This window comes from Ranitomeya variabilis, chromosome 5 (genome assembly GCF_051348905.1).
Source record: "Ranitomeya variabilis isolate aRanVar5 chromosome 5, aRanVar5.hap1, whole genome shotgun sequence".
Classification (NCBI taxonomy): domain Eukaryota; kingdom Metazoa; phylum Chordata; class Amphibia; order Anura; family Dendrobatidae; genus Ranitomeya; species Ranitomeya variabilis.
The window spans coordinates 447,428,195-447,449,726 of NC_135236.1; the positions used below are offsets into that span (position 1 = coordinate 447,428,195).

Consider the following 21,532-nt stretch of genomic DNA (forward strand, 5'->3'; position numbering starts at 1 on the left):
GAGACCATATACCAATATAAATGCTCGCCACCCGGGCGTAGAACGGGTTCAATAGCTAGTATGAAATATATCAGCATCTGTAGATTTACACCTCGGACACTCAGAATCATCACGCAAACCTGCCTTATATAATACCTTCGGAGATTTGTAAACTCTGTGTATTACATAAAGCTGTGACAGCCTATACGGTTCGCTCAGAGACAGCCATGGAACCCACTCCAGCACCGACTCCCAAGTTTCATTCTCCATTGGGCCCAGATCCCTCTCCCACTTAGCTCTCGCCAGTATTGGAAACCTTAATAGGAAAGTGTGCAGCAAGTCTTTATAAAGAGTGGAAATAACCCCCCCCAGTAGTCCCTTCACCACACAATACTCTAACACTATATCCCTTTGAATGCTGATGCCGCCGTCCCTATTCTGAGCTCCAAATGCGTGTCTCATCCTCAAATATTGATATTCCCCCGCAGACCCGAGATCAAATTCCACGTGCAAATGGGAAAATGATTTCAACTCTCCCTGCTCAATTATCTGATAGACATATTGAATCCCCCCTTGGCCTGCCATTCTGGTAGTACCCCCATTGCCACAAACTCCTTTAAATTATTATTATGACATAGCTGGAAGAATCTGGTCAGACCCGTAATCCCACGTATATGTTTAAGTCTACCCCACAGCTTACATATCAATAACAGTCAGATACAATTTCCCCAAAGCCCCCAGGGAGCCATCCTCCAGACATTGTACTGCTGGCCTTCTTTTTGTCACCTTTTCCATTAATTGCTGTACCGCCCCGGACGACCCTTCATGCACCCAGCCCTTTAAGTGCTGACTCTGGGCTGCAAGAAAATATACTTCAGGGTTAGGCAATGCCAAGCCCCCATCTTCCTTGGGTCGCTGAAGTGTCTCCAGTCTGATACGTGGATGTCTCCCCCATACCAAATTCCTGAACAGGGAGTTAATCTGCCGAAATTTCCCGCGCGGTATCCAAACTGGCGCATTATGAAGAACATACAGAATCTTCGGCATCAAAATCATTTTGATAAGATTCACCCTGCCCACCACAGATAAATCCAGCTTAACCCAAGCATCCACTTTTGCCTTAAGAACACCTAAGATCGGAGTCAGATTCCTATGTATGTAATCCATAACCGGCATAGATACCCATATCCCAAGATATTTAAATTGACTTACCACCTTCAGTCGCCCATCCTCCAGCAGCTCACTCCCCTCCTCTCCTACGCCGTCCACTTTAAACACAATAGACTTACTCCAGTTTATCGTCAGTCTTGACAGTGAGCCAAACCTTTCAATAATCCCAATAGCCCCCCCAAGGAAGATACCGGGTCAGCTAGAAACAGTAGAATATCGTCCGCATACAACGCCACCCTCTCTTCAATCATCCCATATTTAAACCCAGACACCTCGTCAGACTGTCGAAGTTTAGCAGCCAGTGGCTCCACGGCCAGAGCAAACAAAAGAGGAGAGAGCGGACACCCCTGCCTCGTCCCTCTAGCTAATTGTATAGTCCGTGATAACTCCCCATTCACCCGGACTCTGGCCATCGGCTGCGAATGCAGCAGCCGAACCCAGGACACAAACCGCGAGCCAAACCCCATATATTGCAACACCTGCCAGAGATATCCCCATTCCACACTGTCGAACGCCTTATGGGCGTCTAAAGATGCAATAACTCTCTGGCCACAGTTATCAGACCTAAGCTGCAGATTCATAAATAGCCTCCGTAGGTTGATCGCCGTGGATCTATCAGGCATAAAGCCAGATTGGTCTGGGTGCACCAGGCCGGAGATCACACTCGTCAACCTCATCGCCAACACCTTGGCCAGAATCTTGACATCTATAGTGAGCAAGGAGATTGGCCGATATGACTCAGGTTGCCCCAAGTCTTTCCCCTCCTTAGGAATCACCGCTATTATGGCTCTCTCATGGATGTAGGCAGACACTCCCTAGTCTTAGCCTCCTCTAGGACCGCCTTTAATCTGGGAATTAGCACCTCCCCCATATGTTTATAGATCTCAACAGGAAACCCATCTACTCCAGGCGCCTTCCCATAAGCCATAGACTGTAATGCCCAACCCAGTTCCTCCTCCGTGATAGGAGCCTCCAAGCCCTCTCTATCTGCATCACTCAACCTCGGGAGCTCCAGTCCCTCAAGGAACGCCACGGTGTCTCCCACCGTCCCATCCACCCGTGAGGAATATAGGTCCTCGTAAAAATTTGCAAAAACCTCCAAAATCTCTGGAGTCTCAGAGACACTCGTACCACTTCCGGAAACCAGAGAATGGACAAACGAAGTACTTCTCTGTGCAGAAGACACCAGCGACAGCATGTGACCTACAGTTTCACCCTCCTGATAATAAGCAAGCTTCATGAATTCCAGCTTCCTTTCAGCTTTACCCAGCAAAATTTATTCCAGATGACTTTGAGCTGCCTTTAATCTCTTCCCAGCTTCCCGGGTACCCAGTGTCACCATCTCATCCTCCGCTGCTTTCAACCCATCAATCACTGCCTTCTCTGCCTCTCTCGACTTCCGCTTACATCTACTAATGTCTCTAAACAACAGCCCTCTTAAGTACGCCTTCATGGCTTCCCATACAGTAAGAGTATCTACACTCCCATCATTCAGCTCAAAAAATTCCACCAACTCCCGTTTTATCTTATCTAGATCTATACTGTGCAGCCAGTTAGGGTGAATCTTCCACTCTCTCCTGTTCACGGCCCCTGTCCCCATCGGCTGAAACTCCACCTCAATTGGACTATGGTCTGAGAGGGCCCTAGGCAAATATCTCACATCCCCTACCATCGTGTCCAACAGACGGTTGCCCAGTGCCAAATCGATTCTGGATAGAGTACCATGAGCCGATGAATAACATGAATACCCCCTTTCTGCAACATGCCTAGCTCTCCATAGATCAGTCATACCCACCTTCACGAATATAAGTCCCAAACGAAGTAATGTGTCCCACTGTCCTATTCTGGGAGTTTTTATTTTTATCCCAAAAGTCATCACATATATTATTAAGATCCCCAATAATTAGAAATGACATCGGGCCCCAGATTTCCACCCTCTCCAGCACCTCTCTAATTTTCTTACTTGAGTATGGAGGCGGAATATACATCGCCGCTATACACATCAACACTCCATTTATTTTGCATTGCACCACCACATACTGACCATCCACATCCTCCCGTACCGTCACCTCTTCATACTGCACTCCCACAGGTACCAACACCGACACACCCCTAGAGTACGTAGAGAAGGTAGAATGGTATGCCCTCTGTACCCAGCGCCTGTTCAATACATCCACCTTTTCCCGCACTAAATGTGTCTCCAGCAGGCATATCATTGAGACCCTCTGTTCTCGAACATACTGCAGACTAGCCGCCCGTCGAGTTTTATCCACTATGCCTCTTACATTCCAACTCAATATTTTAATGCGGTCCCCCATCATACGGCTCATCATCCTTCATAGTATCCACTTTTCCAAGTATGAGCTGTCTAATCCATCCCACCCCCCCACCAACTCCCAACTTGCCCCCCTAACCCACCCAATACAACACATTCTTCCTCTCATCAAGAGTGGGGCTCCACCGCCCATTGCGAACACTCTCCCTTACTTAACCCTCTCCATGCGCCTCTCGCTGCAGTAACAATCCGAATTTCCCACAGTTTTTGTTTTTTTCCCAACATTCCAACTTAAATAACCATGTGGAGAAATTACCAAACCAATTTGCAGTACCCGGCATAACCCACCTCCCCCATACTTATTAATCATTACTATCCCCTCCGGTCAATCACTCAATATGGCACAGCCGAGCCCTCAACAGCTGCGCAACCCTTTAACCAATGTGCCATTAAACGCAAATCTCTCCTCCAGCAACAGAGAAACAACTCCCGTCCGGATCTCGCCGAGATGTCAATCGCCCTATCCCTTAAGTTTTTTCGCATTAGTATCAATCCACTGGGTAGCGTCCTCTGGTGTCAGGAAAAAGTGGGTCTTATCAAAAGCAACCAGTCTCAACTTTGCGGGGAACAGCATAGAGTATTGCACTCCTAGTTCCCTCAGTCGTCTCTTCACCCCAGTGAATTTCATCTGTTGTTTCTGAACTGCAGCAGAAAAATCCGGGTAGATGGCAATCTTTTGACCTCCAGCCGTCAGATCCTCCATTTCTCTAGCCTTTCTGAGGATAATGTCTCTGTCCCTGTAGTTCAGTATTTTGGCAAGCATGGTACGGGGATTCGCTCCTGGGGCAGGGGGCTGCGGCGGGACTCTATGAGCTCTTTCAACAGCAAATACTTTTGTCAGCACTGTGCCCCCAATTTTCTCCAGCAGCCAGCTTTCAACAAACTCTGTGGGGTTTCTCCCCTCAGTATTTTCAGGCAGCCCCACTATACGTATATTATTCCTTCTGGATCTATTTTCCAGATCCTCATTCTTGGCAGCGAGCTCTGATATTGCTTGGGCAAACTTTTTCTCAGCTTTTTGCAGTTTAACTATGTGGTCTTCTGCCGTGCTCACCCTCTCCTCCACAGCTCCTATACGTCTGTCCATCTTTTGCAGGGCTGCATTAATCTGTGCTGTGTCCCCTTTTACCTCCGGCATCTGCAGGGCTAGGGAGTTCAAGGATTGCTGGCACGAGGATATCAGCACAACAACGTCTCTGTGGGTCGGCTCCTCTTTCTGCATTAAGCCTTCAGGTCCCCCCCCCTGACCCCACCATGCTGCCTCTCTCCTTCCCCCTCTGTACCTCATGCTTTGCAGCCAGGACTGTATTCTCCTCCTACTAATCAGCTCCAGCTCCGGTTCCTTGCTCTGCCTCCTCCGCAGCTTCCACTCTGGCATACTGCTGAAGCTTCGCCGCCACCTCCATGCGCCGTTGACATGCGGTGTTCTTCCTGTCAGCTTCTTCTCTGACCTCGGCGCCATCTTGGCTGGCTCCTGCATCGCCAGCACCTGCGTCCTTCTGCCTCCGTCTGGTCATTGCCACTGATGCCGGAACCAGCACTCAGCACCGCTTTGCTCCCCAGACCTTCAGCTAACCGGTTTGTGGCAAAAAAGTCCGGAAATCAACGTTTGCACAGGATATTTGTACCTTTAGCAGCGGGAGCACTCTTCCCTGTGTCCACTCACATGGCCAGCTAGGACACGCCCCCCAGAATTCAAATTAATTTGATTTAGTCCTTTAGTCCGCTTATCACTACATATGAAATAGGTGACATCCAGGATGCCACTATACTAAAAATGGTCGTAATTTAGCAGCTTTTGTGTGGCTATAAACCAAAGCGCCAAAGGGGTTATGCAGGACTTTAAAATTGATGGCCTATTGTTAGGATAGGTCATCACTGTCTGATTGGTGGGGGTGCTTCACCCGGCACCCCCGCCAATCAGCTTTTCCGGTGTTGGTTGAATAGGGGCTGTGGCAGAGTTATGCACATTCACCCTGCAACCACTATACAGTTAACAGAGCTGTTCTGTGCAGCTCCTAAACTGTTCCCCTGACATCGGGAACAGCTAATCGACGAGGGTGCCTGGTAGAGATAAGCGAATTTGCTTGGGTTCCCTCTTATTCAGCAAGCTATAGCGCTTGCCAAATAAGCTGCAGAGGGAACCCAGCTTCCTGGATCGCGCCGGCCGATCAGCGCCGCAGCTGCATGTGTTGCGGCTGTGTCGCAGTCACGACACATGCATGGAGAGCTCAACAAACAGGTTCTCCATGCATGTGTCGTGACTGTGACACAGCCGCAAAACATGCAGCTGCGGCACCAATCGGCTGATCAGCCGGCGCGATGCAGGAACCCGAGAAAGTTTGCTCATCCCTATTCTAATAGGCCATCAATGTTAAAGTTCTGGAAAACCCCTTTAAAGAATCTGTCAGCACAAAATGACTGTTCAAACTAAACCATAGACTCCTGCTGCACCATTGGCTTGGCCAAACAGTTCAGTGCAGTCTCAACCTATAGTCTTGATTCATCAAAACCACCAATTTTCACACCGGTCTTCAGGTTTGGAGTAAGATGTTAGATTCAATAAGAGGTGTACGCCTCTTAAAGGGAACCTCTCACCCCGGTTTTTCACTCTGAGATAAAAATACCGCTACATAGGGCATGAGCTGTGCTTTACAAACGTGTTTTTTTCTACCCTGATTCCCCACCTAAGCTGCCGAAATTACTTACCAAAGTCACCGTTTTCGCTTGTCAATCATGCTGGTCTGATCTGATGGGCGTGGTGACAAAGCTGTTTCTTCCCCCAGATCTTGCTTAGGTTTCCGTTGGTGGCGTAGTGGTTTGCGACTGCGCAGGTGACGAAAAAGAGCGCCATCTGTGCTATATCCCTGGTGATCGGTGGGGGCGGCCATCTTCCTGTGGCCGCGCGTGCGCAGTTGGAGCGCTCTGCTGCCCGGGGCTTCAGGAAAATGGCCGCGGGCTGCCGCGCATGCGCAGATGGAGATTGCGGCGGCCATTTTCCTGAAGCAGAGTTTTCCTGAAGCCCCGGGCAGCAGAGCGCTCCAACTGCGCACGCGCGGCCACAGGAAGATGGCCGCCCCCACCGATCACCAGGGATATAGCACAGATGGCGCTCTTTTTCGTCACCTGCGCAGTCGCAAACCACTGCGCCACCAACGGAAACCTAAGCAAGATCTGGGGGAAGAAACAGCTTTGTCACCATGCCCATCAGACCACACCAGCATGATTGACAAGCGAAAACGGCGACTTTGGTAAGTAATTTCGGCAGCTTAGGTGGGGAATCAGGGTAGAAAAAAAACACGTTTGTAAAGCACAGCTCATGCCCTATGTAGCGGTATTATTATCTCAGAGTGAAAAACCGGGGTGACAGGTTCCCTTTAAAGAATCCTCAGTATCTGACAAATGGTTTGAACCTCCGTATTTCTGGCGTGAAGTACTCCAAAGCTCGTCATTTTGACGGAGCTGGATAAAACTGGCATGAAAATAACTTACATTGCTTTGATGTAAAGGAGCCTGTGTGTTTTGAATTTATATTCACCACACCTCTTCCTTGACTGACAGACTTGTCATCACAGGAGCCAAATAAGGAAAGAGATAGATGAAAAATAAGTAGGTGGACCTAACAAAGAGGCAATCCCTGCATGTGCTGCAGCTGTCAAACAGCCACGAGACATGTAGCTGCGTGGACTTGAACATGTTTTTCAAGCACGCCGAAGACACACTGATACTACACAAGCATGCTCGGATAACACCTTATCCAGGCACGTTTGCTCATCACTAATTAATACTCAGCTTACCGATCATCTCGGCTGCTCGATCTCCCTTGTACAGTCCTCGGCACCACTTACCTCCACCAAGTGATGAAACCCCTGTCATTTTCATAAGCTAGGACTTAAAGCCACGATTAGGTCCGGGATGTCCCTCGCATTTGAGCTTTGACATTAGCAGGGACACTCTAGGCCAAGATATGTCTGTACATGCATGTTGTAGGGTTGTGACGTCACTGCAACCATACAGTGTGCCTGCATAGTGATACCCCAGGCCTAGCCCTGAGGTGCGTACTCTAGGCCGGGAATTCTGGATGCAACTAGTCCCGGGATGACACTTAAGTTGTGGCCAGAATTCTCAACCTAGTATGAAGAAGTCAAGAGTTTTCAGCATGTGGCAACGGTAGCAATAGATGCAAAGGACCGCATAAGGGACTAAGTACATGAGTGGTGAGGAATTAAAGTTTTCAGCTTTTTTTAATACATCTTGTGTTTAATATATCCTGGGATTTCTTCAAATCTCAGAACATATTAAGGAACATTCAATTTGTGGAGAATAATTTTGCTGCAAATCAAATTTCTCTGTAAAATCAGTGTGATTTAAGGAATATATACCGTAGATAAGTTATAGATGCCAAATAAAATGTGTGTTTTATTTCAGGATAACTCAATATCGCAGCCATATATTTTTCCCTAAAAAGACACGTGTGATCTTCCTGCAGCTAGTTATCTAATAAACTAATACAGGATAAAGCCAGAATACTTGTAAAATTATCTACAAAACCTGCAACTATCCATTGAAAAATGTTGTCAGATCACAATTACAATACGTTTGCTCTTCAGTAGTGCACAGATTATTCAAACATATGGAGTGTACGAAACTATACATTTGCTGGGTAAACGACATTTAAAAATAAAACACGAACATAAAAAGACTAAATTTTGTATCATTTCAAATAACAAATGGCTTTACTGTTTAAATCTTCAAAAGGTAGTGACTGGAATACAAGCCTCCTGGAACAGGACACCAGATTTCCTAAAGGCCTCAATTTCATAAAGAGATTTATTAACAGACTAAAGCCATAGTAAATAGGAGGGGGACACGTCTGCCCTTCTATTAGCCACATAAAAAGGTTCCTTAGGCTTCATTTACACTTACCGGGTTTTTTTGTGGCCCGTTATTGCGGGCCTTATCGCCGCTATTTTCACAGTCTGCCGCAATAACGGACCGCAAAAAACTTGCGGATCGCTGTTTTACGGGCTCCCAATACTATAGCAAAAGTATTGGGGAAAAAAAAAAGCGGGCCGCAAAAATGGAAGTCACGGAGCACCGCAAAAACAACCTTCCGTTATTTTTGCGGCCCCATTGATTTTCAATGGGGCCTGTGTCTGTAAGCTGTGAAATATATAGAGCAAGCTCGTTTTTTTTTTTCACGGCCGTAAATACAGCCCTCACGGCCTTACGGCGTACGGTGCTCCTATGAATTTTTGCGGCCCCATAGAAATGCATTGGGGCCGAAAAAACAAGGCAAGTGTAAAACCAGCCTTACAGTTAAAAGCAATCTAACACTGGACATTTAACTATCCAACACAGTGATGAAGCACTCTTCCCACTGCACACAGCAGTGACTGACAGGTGGCTGCATATATCAGCATAAAAGCAGCCGATCTGTTATGGTCCTGAGGGTTGGTATATGTACAAGGCAAAAATCATACAGCTGTTCTGCACAGATGTATACAAATGTGTGTGGAGTCAGATAAACAAAAACTCAACATATACTCACTATCATCAAATACACCAGCATTTGCAAGCAACAAAGTGACAATTTTGGGGTCCTTTTCAAGCTGCATAACATGCTTGCTTTCATTAGACAGTAGGGTGCAAACATTAATTGCAAAGTCCACTTCATTCGGGAGCCCGGATAATAGTGAAAGCACCAGTTTGTTGTAATCATTTGGTGTATTGAAGTCCATTGTAAGCCCATAACTTTGACGCAAATAATCTGTTGGAAAAAAAATAGATAAATAAAACATAGAATAAAAAAATGTACTTTATTAAATGCACACAACTAATTGTAGTGATTCACATAACATTACAAGACCACTATTATTTCTTTTAGGGCACCAATGATTCCAGGGTGCTGTAGAAAGGAAGGGGTAACAAACAAAGGAATATAGATTACAATTGACAAACTAACAATGACAGACAGGTACAGAGGGGAAAGGGCCCTGCCCTTTTGGGCTTACAGTCTACAGAATAATGGGGAAGGAAACAGTAGGTTACGGGTTGCGGCAGCGTGTCATTGCTGGTGGTAAGCTTTCTTGGAGACATGGGTTTTCAAGTTTGGAAGTTTCGGACGAAACTTCCAAATATGGTGGATAACTATACAAGATGGGGCACAGAATTTCAGAGGATTGGGGGTACTCGAAAGAAGTCTTTCAGGCAATTGGGTGAGGAGCGCACAAGTGTGGAGGAGAGAAGGAGGTCTTGGGAGGACTGGAGATTACGTGTGGGAAGATATCGGGAGGACCTAATAAGTTCCGAAAGCTGGATGTGTAACATCAGTTTTTTTTTTTTTTTAGCCATTAAAAGGTATCATAACTACAAGATCTTGTTTTTCACAGTGAGAGCATTATTCAGTCGATAAGGAGCACGGACGTCGGCGGCTCTGGCTTGCTGGACACGATTTTCTCTGGTGCCTGAGGGCCGCACTATGGAGCCTCAGGGGCTGCATGCAGCCTTGTGTGTTTTGAGGCCCCTGGCTTAGGGTACTGTCACACATTGAAATTTCGATCGCTACGACGGTACGATTCGTGACGTTCTAGCGATATCGTTACGATATCGCTGTGTCTGACACGCTACTGCGATCAGACACCCTGCTGAGAATCGTACGTCGTAGCAGATCGTTTGGAACTTTCTTTCGTCGCTTGATCACCCGCTGTCATCGCTGGATCGTTGTGTGTGACAGCGATCCAGCGATGTGTTCGCTGGTAACCAGGGTAAACATCGGGTAACTAAGCGCAGGGCCGCGCTTAGTAACCCGATGTTTACTGTGGTTACCAGCGTAAACGTAAAAAAAACAAACAGTACATACTCACATGCCGGTGTCTGTCCCTCGGCGAAAGCTCCTCTGCACTGTGTAAGCACCAGAGCCGGAAAGCGAGCACAGCGGTGACGTCACCGCTGTGCTTTCCGGCCGCTGTGCTTACACAGTGCAGAGAAGCACAGCGCCGAGGGACAGAAACCGGCATGTGAGTATGTACTGTTTGTTTTTTTTACGTTTACGCTGGTAACCAGGGTAAACATCGGGTTACTAAGCGCGGCCCTGCGCTTAGCAACCCGATGTTTACCCTGGTTACCCGGGGACTTCGGCATCGCTCCAGCGCCGTGATTGCAACGTGTGACAGCAGTCTACGACGCTGGAGCGATAATAGTACGACGCTGCGACGTCACGAATCGTGCCGTCGTAGCGATCGAAATTTCAATGTGTGACAGTACCCTTAGAGGAAAAAGGAAGATATGGCTGATAAGACACTCTGGGATTCTGGACAGCAGAGAGGTGACGTCTGGGCAAGAAATATAGATCTGAGTGTTACTAGCAATATAGTGGAGGTGACGTCTGGGCAAGACATATAGACCTGAGTGTTACCAGCAATATAGTGGAGGTGACGTCTGGGCAAGACATATAGATCTGAGCGTTACCAGCAATATAGTGGAGGTGACGTCTGGGCAAGACATATAGATCTGAGCGTTACCAGCAATATAGTGGAGGTGACGTCTGGGCAAGACATATAGATCTGAGCGTCACCAGCAATATAGTGGAGGTGACGTCTGGGCACGACATATAGATCTGAGCGTCACCAGCAATATAGTGGAGGTGACGTCTGGGCACGACATATAGATCTGAGCGTCACCAGCAATATAGTGGAGGTGACGTCTGGGCAAGAAATATAGATCTGAGCGTCACCAGCAATATAGTGGAGGTGACGTCTGGGCAAGACATATAGATCTGAGCGTTACCAGCAATATAGTGGAGGTGACGTCTGGGCAAGAAATATAGATCTGAGTGTTACCAGCAATATAGTGGAGGTGACGTCTGGGCAAGACATATAGACCTGAGTGTTACCAGCAATATAGTGGAGGTGACGTCTGGGCAAGACATATAGATCTGAGCGTTACCAGCAATATAGTGGAGGTGACGTCTGGGCAAGACATATAGATCTGAGCGTTACCAGCAATATAGTGGAGGTGACGTCTGGGCAAGACATATAGATCTGAGTGTTACTAGCAATATAGTGGAGGTGACGTCTGGGCAAGACATATAGACCTGAGTGTTACCAGCAATATAGTGGAGGTGACGTCTGGGCAAGACATATAGATCTGAGCGTTACCAGCAATATAGTGGAGGTGACGTCTGGGCAAGACATACAGATCTGAGCGTTACCAGCAATATAGTGGAGGTGACGTCTGGGCAAGACATATAGATCTGAGCGTCACCAGCAATATAGTGGAGGTGACGTCTGGGCACGACATATAGATCTGAGCGTCACCAGCAATATAGTGGAGGTGACGTCTGGGCAAGAAATATAGATCTGAGCGTCACCAGCAATATAGTGGAGGTGACGTCTGGGCAAGACATATAGATCTGAGCGTTACCAGCAATATAGTGGAGGTGACGTCTGGGCAAGAAATATAGATCTGAGTGTTACCAGCAATATAGTGGAGGTGACGTCTGGGCACGACATATAGATCTGAGCGTCACCAGCAATATAGTGGAGGTGACGTCTGGGCACGACATATAGATCTGAGCGTCACCAGCAATATAGTGGAGGTGACGTCTGGGCAAGACATATAGATCTGAGTGTTACCAGCAATATAGTGGAGGTGACGTCTGGGCAAGAAATATAGATCTGAGCGTCACCAGCAATATAGTGGAGGTGACGTCTGGGCACGACATATAGATCTGAGCGTCACCAGCAATATAGTGGAGGTGACGTCTGGGCAAGACATATAGATCTGAGTGTTACCAGCAATATAGTGGAGGTGACGTCTGGGCACGACATATAGATCTGAGCGTCACCAGCAATATAGTGGAGGTGACGTCTGGGCAAGACATATAGATCTGAGTGTTACCAGCAATATAGTGGAGGTGACGTCTGGGCACGACATATAGATCTGAGCGTCACCAGCAATATAGTGGAGGTGACGTCTGGGCAAGAAATATAGATCCGAGCGTTACCAGCAATATAGTGGAGGTGACGTCTGGGCAAGAAATATAGATCTGAGCGTCACCAGCAATATAGTGGAGGTGACTTCTGGGCACGACATATAGATCTGAGCGTCACCAGCAATATAGTGGAGGTGACGTCTGGGCAAGAAATATAGATCCGAGTGTTACCAGCAATATAGTGGAGGTGACGTCTGGGCAAGAAATATAGATCCGAGCGTTACCAGCAATATAGTGGAGGTGACGTCTGGGCAAGACATATAGATCTGAGTGTTACCAGCAATATAGTGGAGGTGACGTCTGGGCAAGACATATAGATCTGAGCGTCACCAGCAATATAGTGGAGGTGACGTCTGGGCACGACATATAGATCTGAGCGTCACCAGCAATATAGTGGAGGTGACGTCTGGGCAAGAAATATAGATCCGAGCGTTACCAGCAATATAGTGGAGGTGACGTCTGGGCAAGAAATATAGATCTGAGTGTTACCAGCAATATAGTGGAGGTGACGTCTGGGCACGACATATAGATCTGAGTGTCACCAGCAATATAGTGGAGGTGACGTCTGGGCAAGAAATATAGATCCGAGCGTTACCAGCAATATAGTGGAGGTGACGTCTGGGCAAGAAATATAGATCCGAGCGTCACCAGCAATATAGTGGAGGTGACGTCTGGGCAAGAAATATAGATCCGAGCGTTACCAGCAATATAGTGGAGGTGACGTCTGGGCAAGACATAGATCTGAGTGTTACCAGCAACATAGTGAATCTCCCTTCGAGAGTTCTGTCTGAGTCATGTACTTCAGAGACTTAGACGTTAGACGAAAACCTCGATGTAAGTGTGCATTGTAGAGCTCAGAATATGAACTGAGCCTTGTTGCAATCTTTAGGAGGCAGAACGAATCACCAGCAGTTGAAGATTTATTTTTTTTTTAAGACAATTATTTCTCAGGTCAGAGACACCAAATGTCCAAGAGTTTAAATAAAAATATGTTTTTTGATGCATCACCATATTTTGCATTTTTTTAAATCTTTTTGCATGTCAACAGTATTGTGAGGGCTTGATTGGTACTAGGTACTAGATTAGGTTAATAGTATTTTTCTGATTGTGTTGTATTCCAATTTGTTTCATTTTTTTTCTCTTAATTATGCCTTTCACCGTGCAGTAGAAAGGATGATATCGCTTTAAACAATTACAATGATTCCACATTTAAATAAATTATTTTTTATAAACATAAAAGCTAATAGAAAAAAAAAAGTGCCACTTTTTTTTTTTTTTTTTTTTTTAATAGTGGTCAGTGTAAGGCTGCGTTCACATTACGTTAGTGGTGTCCGTTAGACGGACTACGTTACACAGCGACATAACGCATTGTTGAATCCAATGTCGGACGCAACACTAGCGCCCGCCCACAATGGGTGTGCGCTAGGGATGTGCCGTCATTGAGTGACAGACCCCGAGACGCGGGCTGCAGCGTTTCTGGGTCATCACTGCTAGCGCAGATAGAGCTAGCAGATGCTCTATCTGCGCTAGCGTGCTGCCATACCGGCACTTGCGTTTACAGCAGCCCGTTACCGTATGTGTTGAACGGGCTGCTGTAAACGTAATGTGAACCTAGCCTAAGGGGTTAAAAGGTGTGACATTTTCTACATCAGGTTGTTCAGTACATGGTGATACAAAATACGTATACTTGTTCTGGTTTGTTTGTGAAATGTGCATTTATTGGCATAATATTTTTCACTCATATTGTGGGGTTCATTTTAATAGTTTCGATTTTTTTTTTTATTTTGCTTTTCTTTTTTGAAACTTAGTCCCTCTATGGTTACATATAGTTACATAGTTATTAAGGTTGAAGGAAGACTTTAAGTCCACCTAGTTCAACCCATAGCCTAACCTAACATGCCCTAACATGTTGATCCAGAGGAAGGCAAAAATAACCCATGTGGCAAAGAGTAAGCTCCACTTTGGGGAAAAAAATTCCTTCCCGACTCCACATACGGCAATCAGACTAGTTCCCTGGATCAACGTCCTATCAAGGAATCTAGTGTATATACCCTGTAACATTATACTTTTCCAGAAAGGTATCCAGTCCCCTCTTAAATTTAAGTAATGAATCACTCATTACAACATCATACGGCAGAGAGTTCCATAGTCTCACTGCTCTTACAGTGAAGAATCCGCGTCTGTTATTATGCTTAAACCTTCTTTCCTCCAGACGTAGAGGATGCCCCCTTGTCCCTGTCTCAGGTCTATGATTAAAAAGATCATCAGAAAGGTCTTTGTACTGTCCCCTCATATATTTATACATTAACATAAGATCACCCCTTATCCTTCGTTTTTCCAACTAAATAGCCCCAAGTGTAATAACCTATCTTGGTATTGCAGACCCCCCAGTCCTCTAATAACCTTGGTCGCTCTTCTCTGCACCCGCTCTAGTTCAGCTATGTCTTTCTTATACACCGGAGACCAGAACTGTGCACAGTATTCTAAGTGTGGTCGAACTAGCGACTTGTATAGAGGTAAAATTATGTTCTCCTCATGAGCATCTATGCCTCTTTTAATACATCCCATTATTTTATTTGCCTTTGTAGCAGCTGCCTGACACTGGCCACTGAATATGAGTTTGTCATCCACCCATACACCCAGGTATTTTTCATTGACGGTTTTGCCCAGAGTTTTAGAATTAAGCACATAGTTATACATCTTATTACTTCTACCCAAGTGCATGACCTTACATTTATCCCCATGGGGAATCTAACTTTTATTTGCCGGATGACTGATTGCTCTAATGCACTGCAATACACATGAATGCAATGCATTAGAGCTGTGAGTGACACTAACAGAACGCATTTTACACAATGCTAATGGCATGGTCTAATAGGCCACTGTAGCTGGCAGACCCGGAGGTAGTTATTTGATCTCTGGCTGCCATAATTAACCTCCCTGTGGTCTTGTTGTGTGGGGTGTTGATGGGGTAAGAAAGGGAGCAACCTCCCTCCCTCAACCTTCTAAATGCTGTGATCACTATTAACAAAAAAAAAAAAAAAAAAAACTATGCATGTTTGTAATCCCTGTGAACATAGTGACCTGAATTAATCATATTAACAGGTCATGTTTACTGTGTATTCAACATTATGAAAAAAGTGCAATTCCACAATGGATTGTCATTTTTCTTTACCATTTCGCCACACTTGGAATTTTTTCCTGCTTCCCAGTCTATCACTGAATAAAATGAATTGAATAGCGTAATTCAAAAGTACAACTTGTCCCACAAAAAAGTAGCAGTCATACGTCGACAAAAAAAAATTCATATCTCTTGGAAGAAAAGAAAAAAAAGAAAACTCAAAAATGGAAAATAGCCATGTCAGGAAGGAGAGAATACTCTGTGGAACGATATGATTTATGTATGGATTGTGCTCTGATTTTCCGGCTTTCTCCGGCCTGTAATGTCAATCCCGAGGAGGAATATTATTTTTATTCCCAGGTCAAAACACTGGGTATGGTCATTGTGACTCACTCTCAGTGGGGCTGGCACTTAGCAGAACGTCCTACAGTGACTGAACGGAGGCGGGAGAGACAGGGTCAGTGTAAGGGTGCATACACACGCCTGCGTTTCAAGGTACATGTACAAATTGAATTTTCAGTAACAGCCAAGGGTCTCTTGACGTGAACTCTTCAGCCAATGCAGAAATCATAGTCCACACTCAAATGTGTGAAATCAGCAAGTAACTGCAGCTTCAGAAAACTTAAAGATATGTCATAAGGGCGTTACGACGCAAAACCGCTAAAATGAAGAGCTAGTAGGGGTCACCTCAGTGCTGCACTCTTCTTTTGAGACTGAAGATGGACTCTGTGACAGTCTTCTAAATCCGTGTAATACTGTACATTCTCAGTTTTGAAAGACGATAGCAATCTCACCCTGAGCGCTTCTGTCTCTTAATGTTAGCAATCAGTAAAAGTCTCATCATTCAGACCCCCACAGATAAAAAAATTAAAAAAACCTTATGCGTCTCTGCTACTCTATAGGACAACTTTGCATACCTGGAACAACATGCTGCTGGTAGTTGTATGTGCATGGTATTGCACCAATGGGGAGCTGAGGTTTGGGATTGCCAGGCTGGACTTCCTCATCATCTTCACCAAAATGATGTACTTTTTCATACTTTTCCAAGTAGCTGCAAGTAAAATATAATATAACATCTGTTAATAAAAAGAAAATATGTGCACACACTAGGATATCAGCACTTAAAATGACTCAGTAAGTGAAGTACAAATAATTATGACTCACACTGACGGAACTCCCTCTAAAGGCGTATACACAATGACAATTTGGACAAACTCGTAGAAATGTGGTACAACCACTTCCAGAAGCAAGCTTCAGACCATGTTTACATACAGTATCCAGATACCGTATATACTCGAGTATAAGCCGACCCCCCTAATTTTGCCACAAAAAACTGGGAAAACTTATTGACTCGAGTATAAGCCTAGGGTAGGAAATGCAGCAGCTACCGGTGAATTTCAAAAATAAAAATAGATGCTCCATACCGTTCATTATTGCCCCATAGATGCTCCATATAAAGCTGTGCCACATATAATGCTCCATACCGTTGATTATTGCCCCATAGATGCTCCATATAAAACTGTGCCATATATAATGCTCTGCACCGTTCATTATGGCCCCATAGATGCTCCATAGAAAGCTGTGCCATATATAATGCTCTGCACTGTTCATTATGGCCCCATAGATGCTCCATATAAAACTGTGCCATATATAATGCTCTGCACCGTTCATTATGGCCCCATAGATGCTCCATAGATAGCTGTGCCATATATAATGCTCTGCACCGTTCATTATGGCCCCATAGATGCTCCATATAAAGTTGTCCCATATATAAAGCTCTGCACCGTTCATTATGGCCCCATAGATGCTCCATAGAAAGCTGTGCCATATATAATGCTCTGCACCGTTCATTATGGCCCCATAGATGCTCCATAGAAAGCTGTGCCATATATAAAGTTCTGCACCGTTCATTATGTCCCCATAGATGCTCCATAGAAAGCTGTGCCATATATAATGCTCTGCACCATTCATTATGGCCCCATAGAAAGCTGTGCCATATATAATGCTCTGCACCATTCATTATGGCCCCATAGAAAGCTGTGCCACATATAATGCTCTGCACCGTTGATTATTGCCCCATAGATACTCCATGTAAAGCTGTGCAATATATAATGCTGCTGCTGCAATTAAAAAAAAAAAATCACATACTCACCTCTAATCGCTCAGGACGCCGGCGCTTTCAATTTTTACCTGTTCCTCGTGCGGCTCCGTCTCCAGCACTGACGCTCAGCAGAGGGCGCGCACTGACTACGTCACCGCGCCCTCTGACCTGAGCGTCACAGCCAGAGGACGCTGATGACTGAGCCGCACCGGAACGAGGAGCAGTAAATATCGCGCAGCGCTCCCCTCCCCGTATACTTACCTGCTCCTGGCGCTGTGTCCCTGCTTCTTCCACCGCTGCATCTTCTTCCTGTATTGAGCGGTCACCGTTACCGCTCATTGCAGTCATGAATATGCGGCTCCACCTCTATGGGAGTATATACGGTAAACTAGAACATCTTACAGAACAGAGTATGCTATAAATTGGAGTATCTGCAGGTCGCCCTCAAATCTTGATTTTGTTTTACTCTGCATTAGGCCACGTTCAAACGTTCAGTATTTTGCATCAGTATTTGTAATCCAAAACCAGGATTGGGTGATAAATACAGAACTGGTGACGTGTTTTATTATAGTTTTTCTCTGCTGTTCAACTCCAGATTATGGATTACAAATATTGATGTAAAATAGTGACCCAATACTGAACATCACAGTAACATTGGATTTTGTATCGTGTTATTAACTTTTATTGTAGAAGAATGTTCAAAAGCTAGTTTTCACCTTCTACAGATTTGTATGGTATTTTTCACTACATACAACCTTTGGGAGGATGGCAGGTGTCTTTTTAACATCATTTGACATAGTATAAATAATACAATTTTATTCCGGTGGCTCAGCGGTTAACACTGTTGCTTCGCAGTGCTGGGGCCCTGGGTTCAAATCCAACCAAGTACAACATCTGCAAGGAGTTTGTATGTTCTCCCCGTGTTTGCTGGGGTTTCCTCTGGGTTCTCCGGTTTTATCCCACACTCCAGAGACATACTAGTAGAGAACTTAGATTGTTCACACCAGTGGGGACAGTGATGACAATATCTGTAAAGCGCTGCGGAATATGACGGCACTATATAAGTAACCATAATAAATAACATTCCATAGGCTGTTAAAGGGGTTTTCATGATTTTACATTTCTTCACCCAAAAGACTTGCGCTAGATAACAATAAATTCAGCGTTCCTCACCTTCCTCTAGAGGAACAGCAGCTCTGTGCTGCTGCTCTCTACTGCAGTGATATCGCGACTATAGCAGATGTTACCGCTGCAACCAATCATTGGGCTTAGCGGTATTGTAGAGGTCTCTGCTGTAGCCTGTAAACAATCACAGGGAGCAATGGCGGAGTGCCATTGTGTAAACTTACGCTAGTTATTCTTTTTAGCTAGTGGAAGCTTATGTTTTTAAGAAACTTGAAAGTGGATTAAACCCTAAAGATTGTGCATAGAAAGGTAGGATATCAAACCCCCAAAGATATGCAATTTTTATGTAAAAATGTTATCACCGGGGGGTGGCACGAATATCACAGGGGGCACATAGCTGAGGGGCACAGATCACCAGCAGAAAGGCACAGAGCTGTGGGCACAGAAACCACCAGCACACAGGCACAGAGCTCCCGGCACTCGCTCTGGACTCTCTGGCAGCAGCCAGACAGGAGGACGGGAGCGTGTGCTGCGTGGCACGAGTGCTATAGGTTCGCCATCACTGGCCCAGGCCATCTTTATGTAGAGCAACAATTTTTTTTAATTTTTTTTTAAAGGTCCTCAGAGTTCTTTGCATGAGGCGTCATGTTGAACTTCCAGTGACCAGTATGAGAGCAATAACACCAAAATTACCACACCTGCTCCCCATTCATACATGAGACCTCCTAACACTAATGAGCCACATGTTTATTGCAGAGTTGAAGAGTGTGTCTATATATTTTGCAGAGGGTCAGTGTGTACTTGGGGGCGGGGAGAGTATTAGGCAGTGAAGCATTGTGTATGTGTATATGTATTTTGTAGAGAGGCAGGGTGTGTGTGTGCGCGCATTTTGCAGAGGGCCTGTGTGTGTGTTTGTACACTGCTCAAAAAAAATAAAGGGAACGCTTAAACAACAGAATATAACTCCAAGTAAATCAATCTTCTGTGAAGTCAAACTGTCCACTTAGGAGGCAACACTGTTTGACAATTTCACATGCTGTGGTGCAAATGGAATAGACAACAGATGGAAATTATTGCCAATTATCAGGACACACCCAATAAAGGAGTGGTTCTGCAGGTGGGGACCACAGACCACATCTCAGTACCAATGCTTTCTGGCTGATGTTTTGGTCACTTTTGAATGTTGGTTGTGCTTTCACACTCGTGGTAGCATGAGACGGACTCTACAACCCACACAAGTGGTTCAGGTAGTGCAGCTCATCCAGGATGGCACATCAATGCGAGCTGTGGCAATAAGGTTTGCGGTGTCTGTCAGCGTAGTTTCCAGAGGCTGGAGGCGCTAACAGGAGACAGGCCAGTACACCAGGAGACGTGGAGGGGGCTGTAGGAGGGCAGCAACCCAGTAGCAGGGCAGCAACCCAGTAGCAGGGCAGCAACCCAGTAGCAGGACCGCTACCTCAGCCTTTGTGCAAGGAGGAACAGGAGGAGCACTGCCAGAGGCCTGCAAAATGACTTCCAGCAGGCCACAAATGTGCATGTGTCTGCACAAACGGTTAGAAACCGACTCCATGAGGATGATCTGAGTGCCTGACATCCACAAATGGGAGTTGTGCTCACAGCCCAACACCCTGCAGGATGATTGGCATTTGCCACAGAACACCAGGATTGGTAAATTCGCAACTGGCACCCTGTGCTCTTCACAAATGAAAGCAGGTTCACACTGAGCACATGTGACAGACGTGACAGAGTCTGGAGACGATGTGGAGAGCGATCTGCTGCCTGCAACATCCTTCAGCATGACCGGTTTGGCAGTGGGTCAGTAATGGTGTGGGCTGGCATTTGTTTGGAGGGCCGCACAGCCCTCTATGTGCTCAGCAGAGGTAGCCTGACTGCCATTAGGTACCGAGATGAGATCCTCAGACCCCTTGTGAGACCATATGCTGGTGCGGTTGGCCCTGGGTTCACCCTAATGCAGGACAATGCCAGAAGTCATGTGGCTGGTGTGTGTCAGCAGTTCTTGACTGAGCATCATTCCCTTGTCTTGAGTCGACCACTGAAGTTGGATCAGCCTGTAGTTTGATTTTCCACTTTGATTTTGAATATCATTCCAAATCCAGACCTCCATGGAAAATTAATTTTGATTTACATTGATCATTTTTATTGGTCTCAACACATTCCACTGTGTAATGAATAAAGATTTGCAACTGACATATTTCATTCAGTGATATCTAGGATGTGGTATTTTAGTGTTCCCTTTATTTTTTGAGCAGTGTATATCTTGCCGAGAGGAAGTGTGTGTGTGTATTTTGCAGAGGGGATGTGTGTGTATTTTGCAGAGTGGCTGTGGGTGTGTGTATTTTGCAGAGTGGCTGTGGGTGTGTGTAGTTTGCAGAGGGGATGTAGGTGTGTGTTTTGCAGAGGGCCAGTGTGTATGTATATATTTTTAAGAGGGCCAGTGTGTGTGTGTGTGTGTGTGTGTGTGTGTGTGTGTGTGTGTGTGTGTGTGTGTGTGTGTGTGTGTGTGTGTTTTGCAGAGGGCCAGTGTGTGCATATTTTGCAGAGGGGCTGTGTGCGCATATTTTGCAGAGGGGCTGTGTGCGCATATTTTGCAGAGGGGCTGTGTGCGCATATTTTGCAGAGGGGCTGTGTGCGCATATTTTGCAGAGGGGCTGTGTGCGCATATTTTGCAGAGGGGCTGTGTGCGCA

At 45.7% G+C, this 21,532-nt stretch overlaps 1 protein-coding gene across 4 annotated transcripts in view; it reads right to left on the reverse strand.

Moving 5' to 3' along the window:
• The window catches only part of ARID2 (AT-rich interaction domain 2), a 132,506-nt gene that overhangs the window by 57,110 nt on the left and 53,864 nt on the right, over window positions 1-21,532 (reverse strand). For all 4 annotated transcript variants that reach the window (XM_077265400.1, XM_077265398.1, XM_077265397.1 and 1 more), the window contains exons 4-5: window positions 16,518-16,651; window positions 9,036-9,254 (exon numbers count right to left, since the gene is read on the reverse strand). In XM_077265400.1, the coding sequence (XP_077121515.1) occupies window positions 9,036-9,254; window positions 16,518-16,651 (353 nt within the window). The remainder of the gene's footprint in view (window positions 1-9,035; window positions 9,255-16,517; window positions 16,652-21,532) is intronic.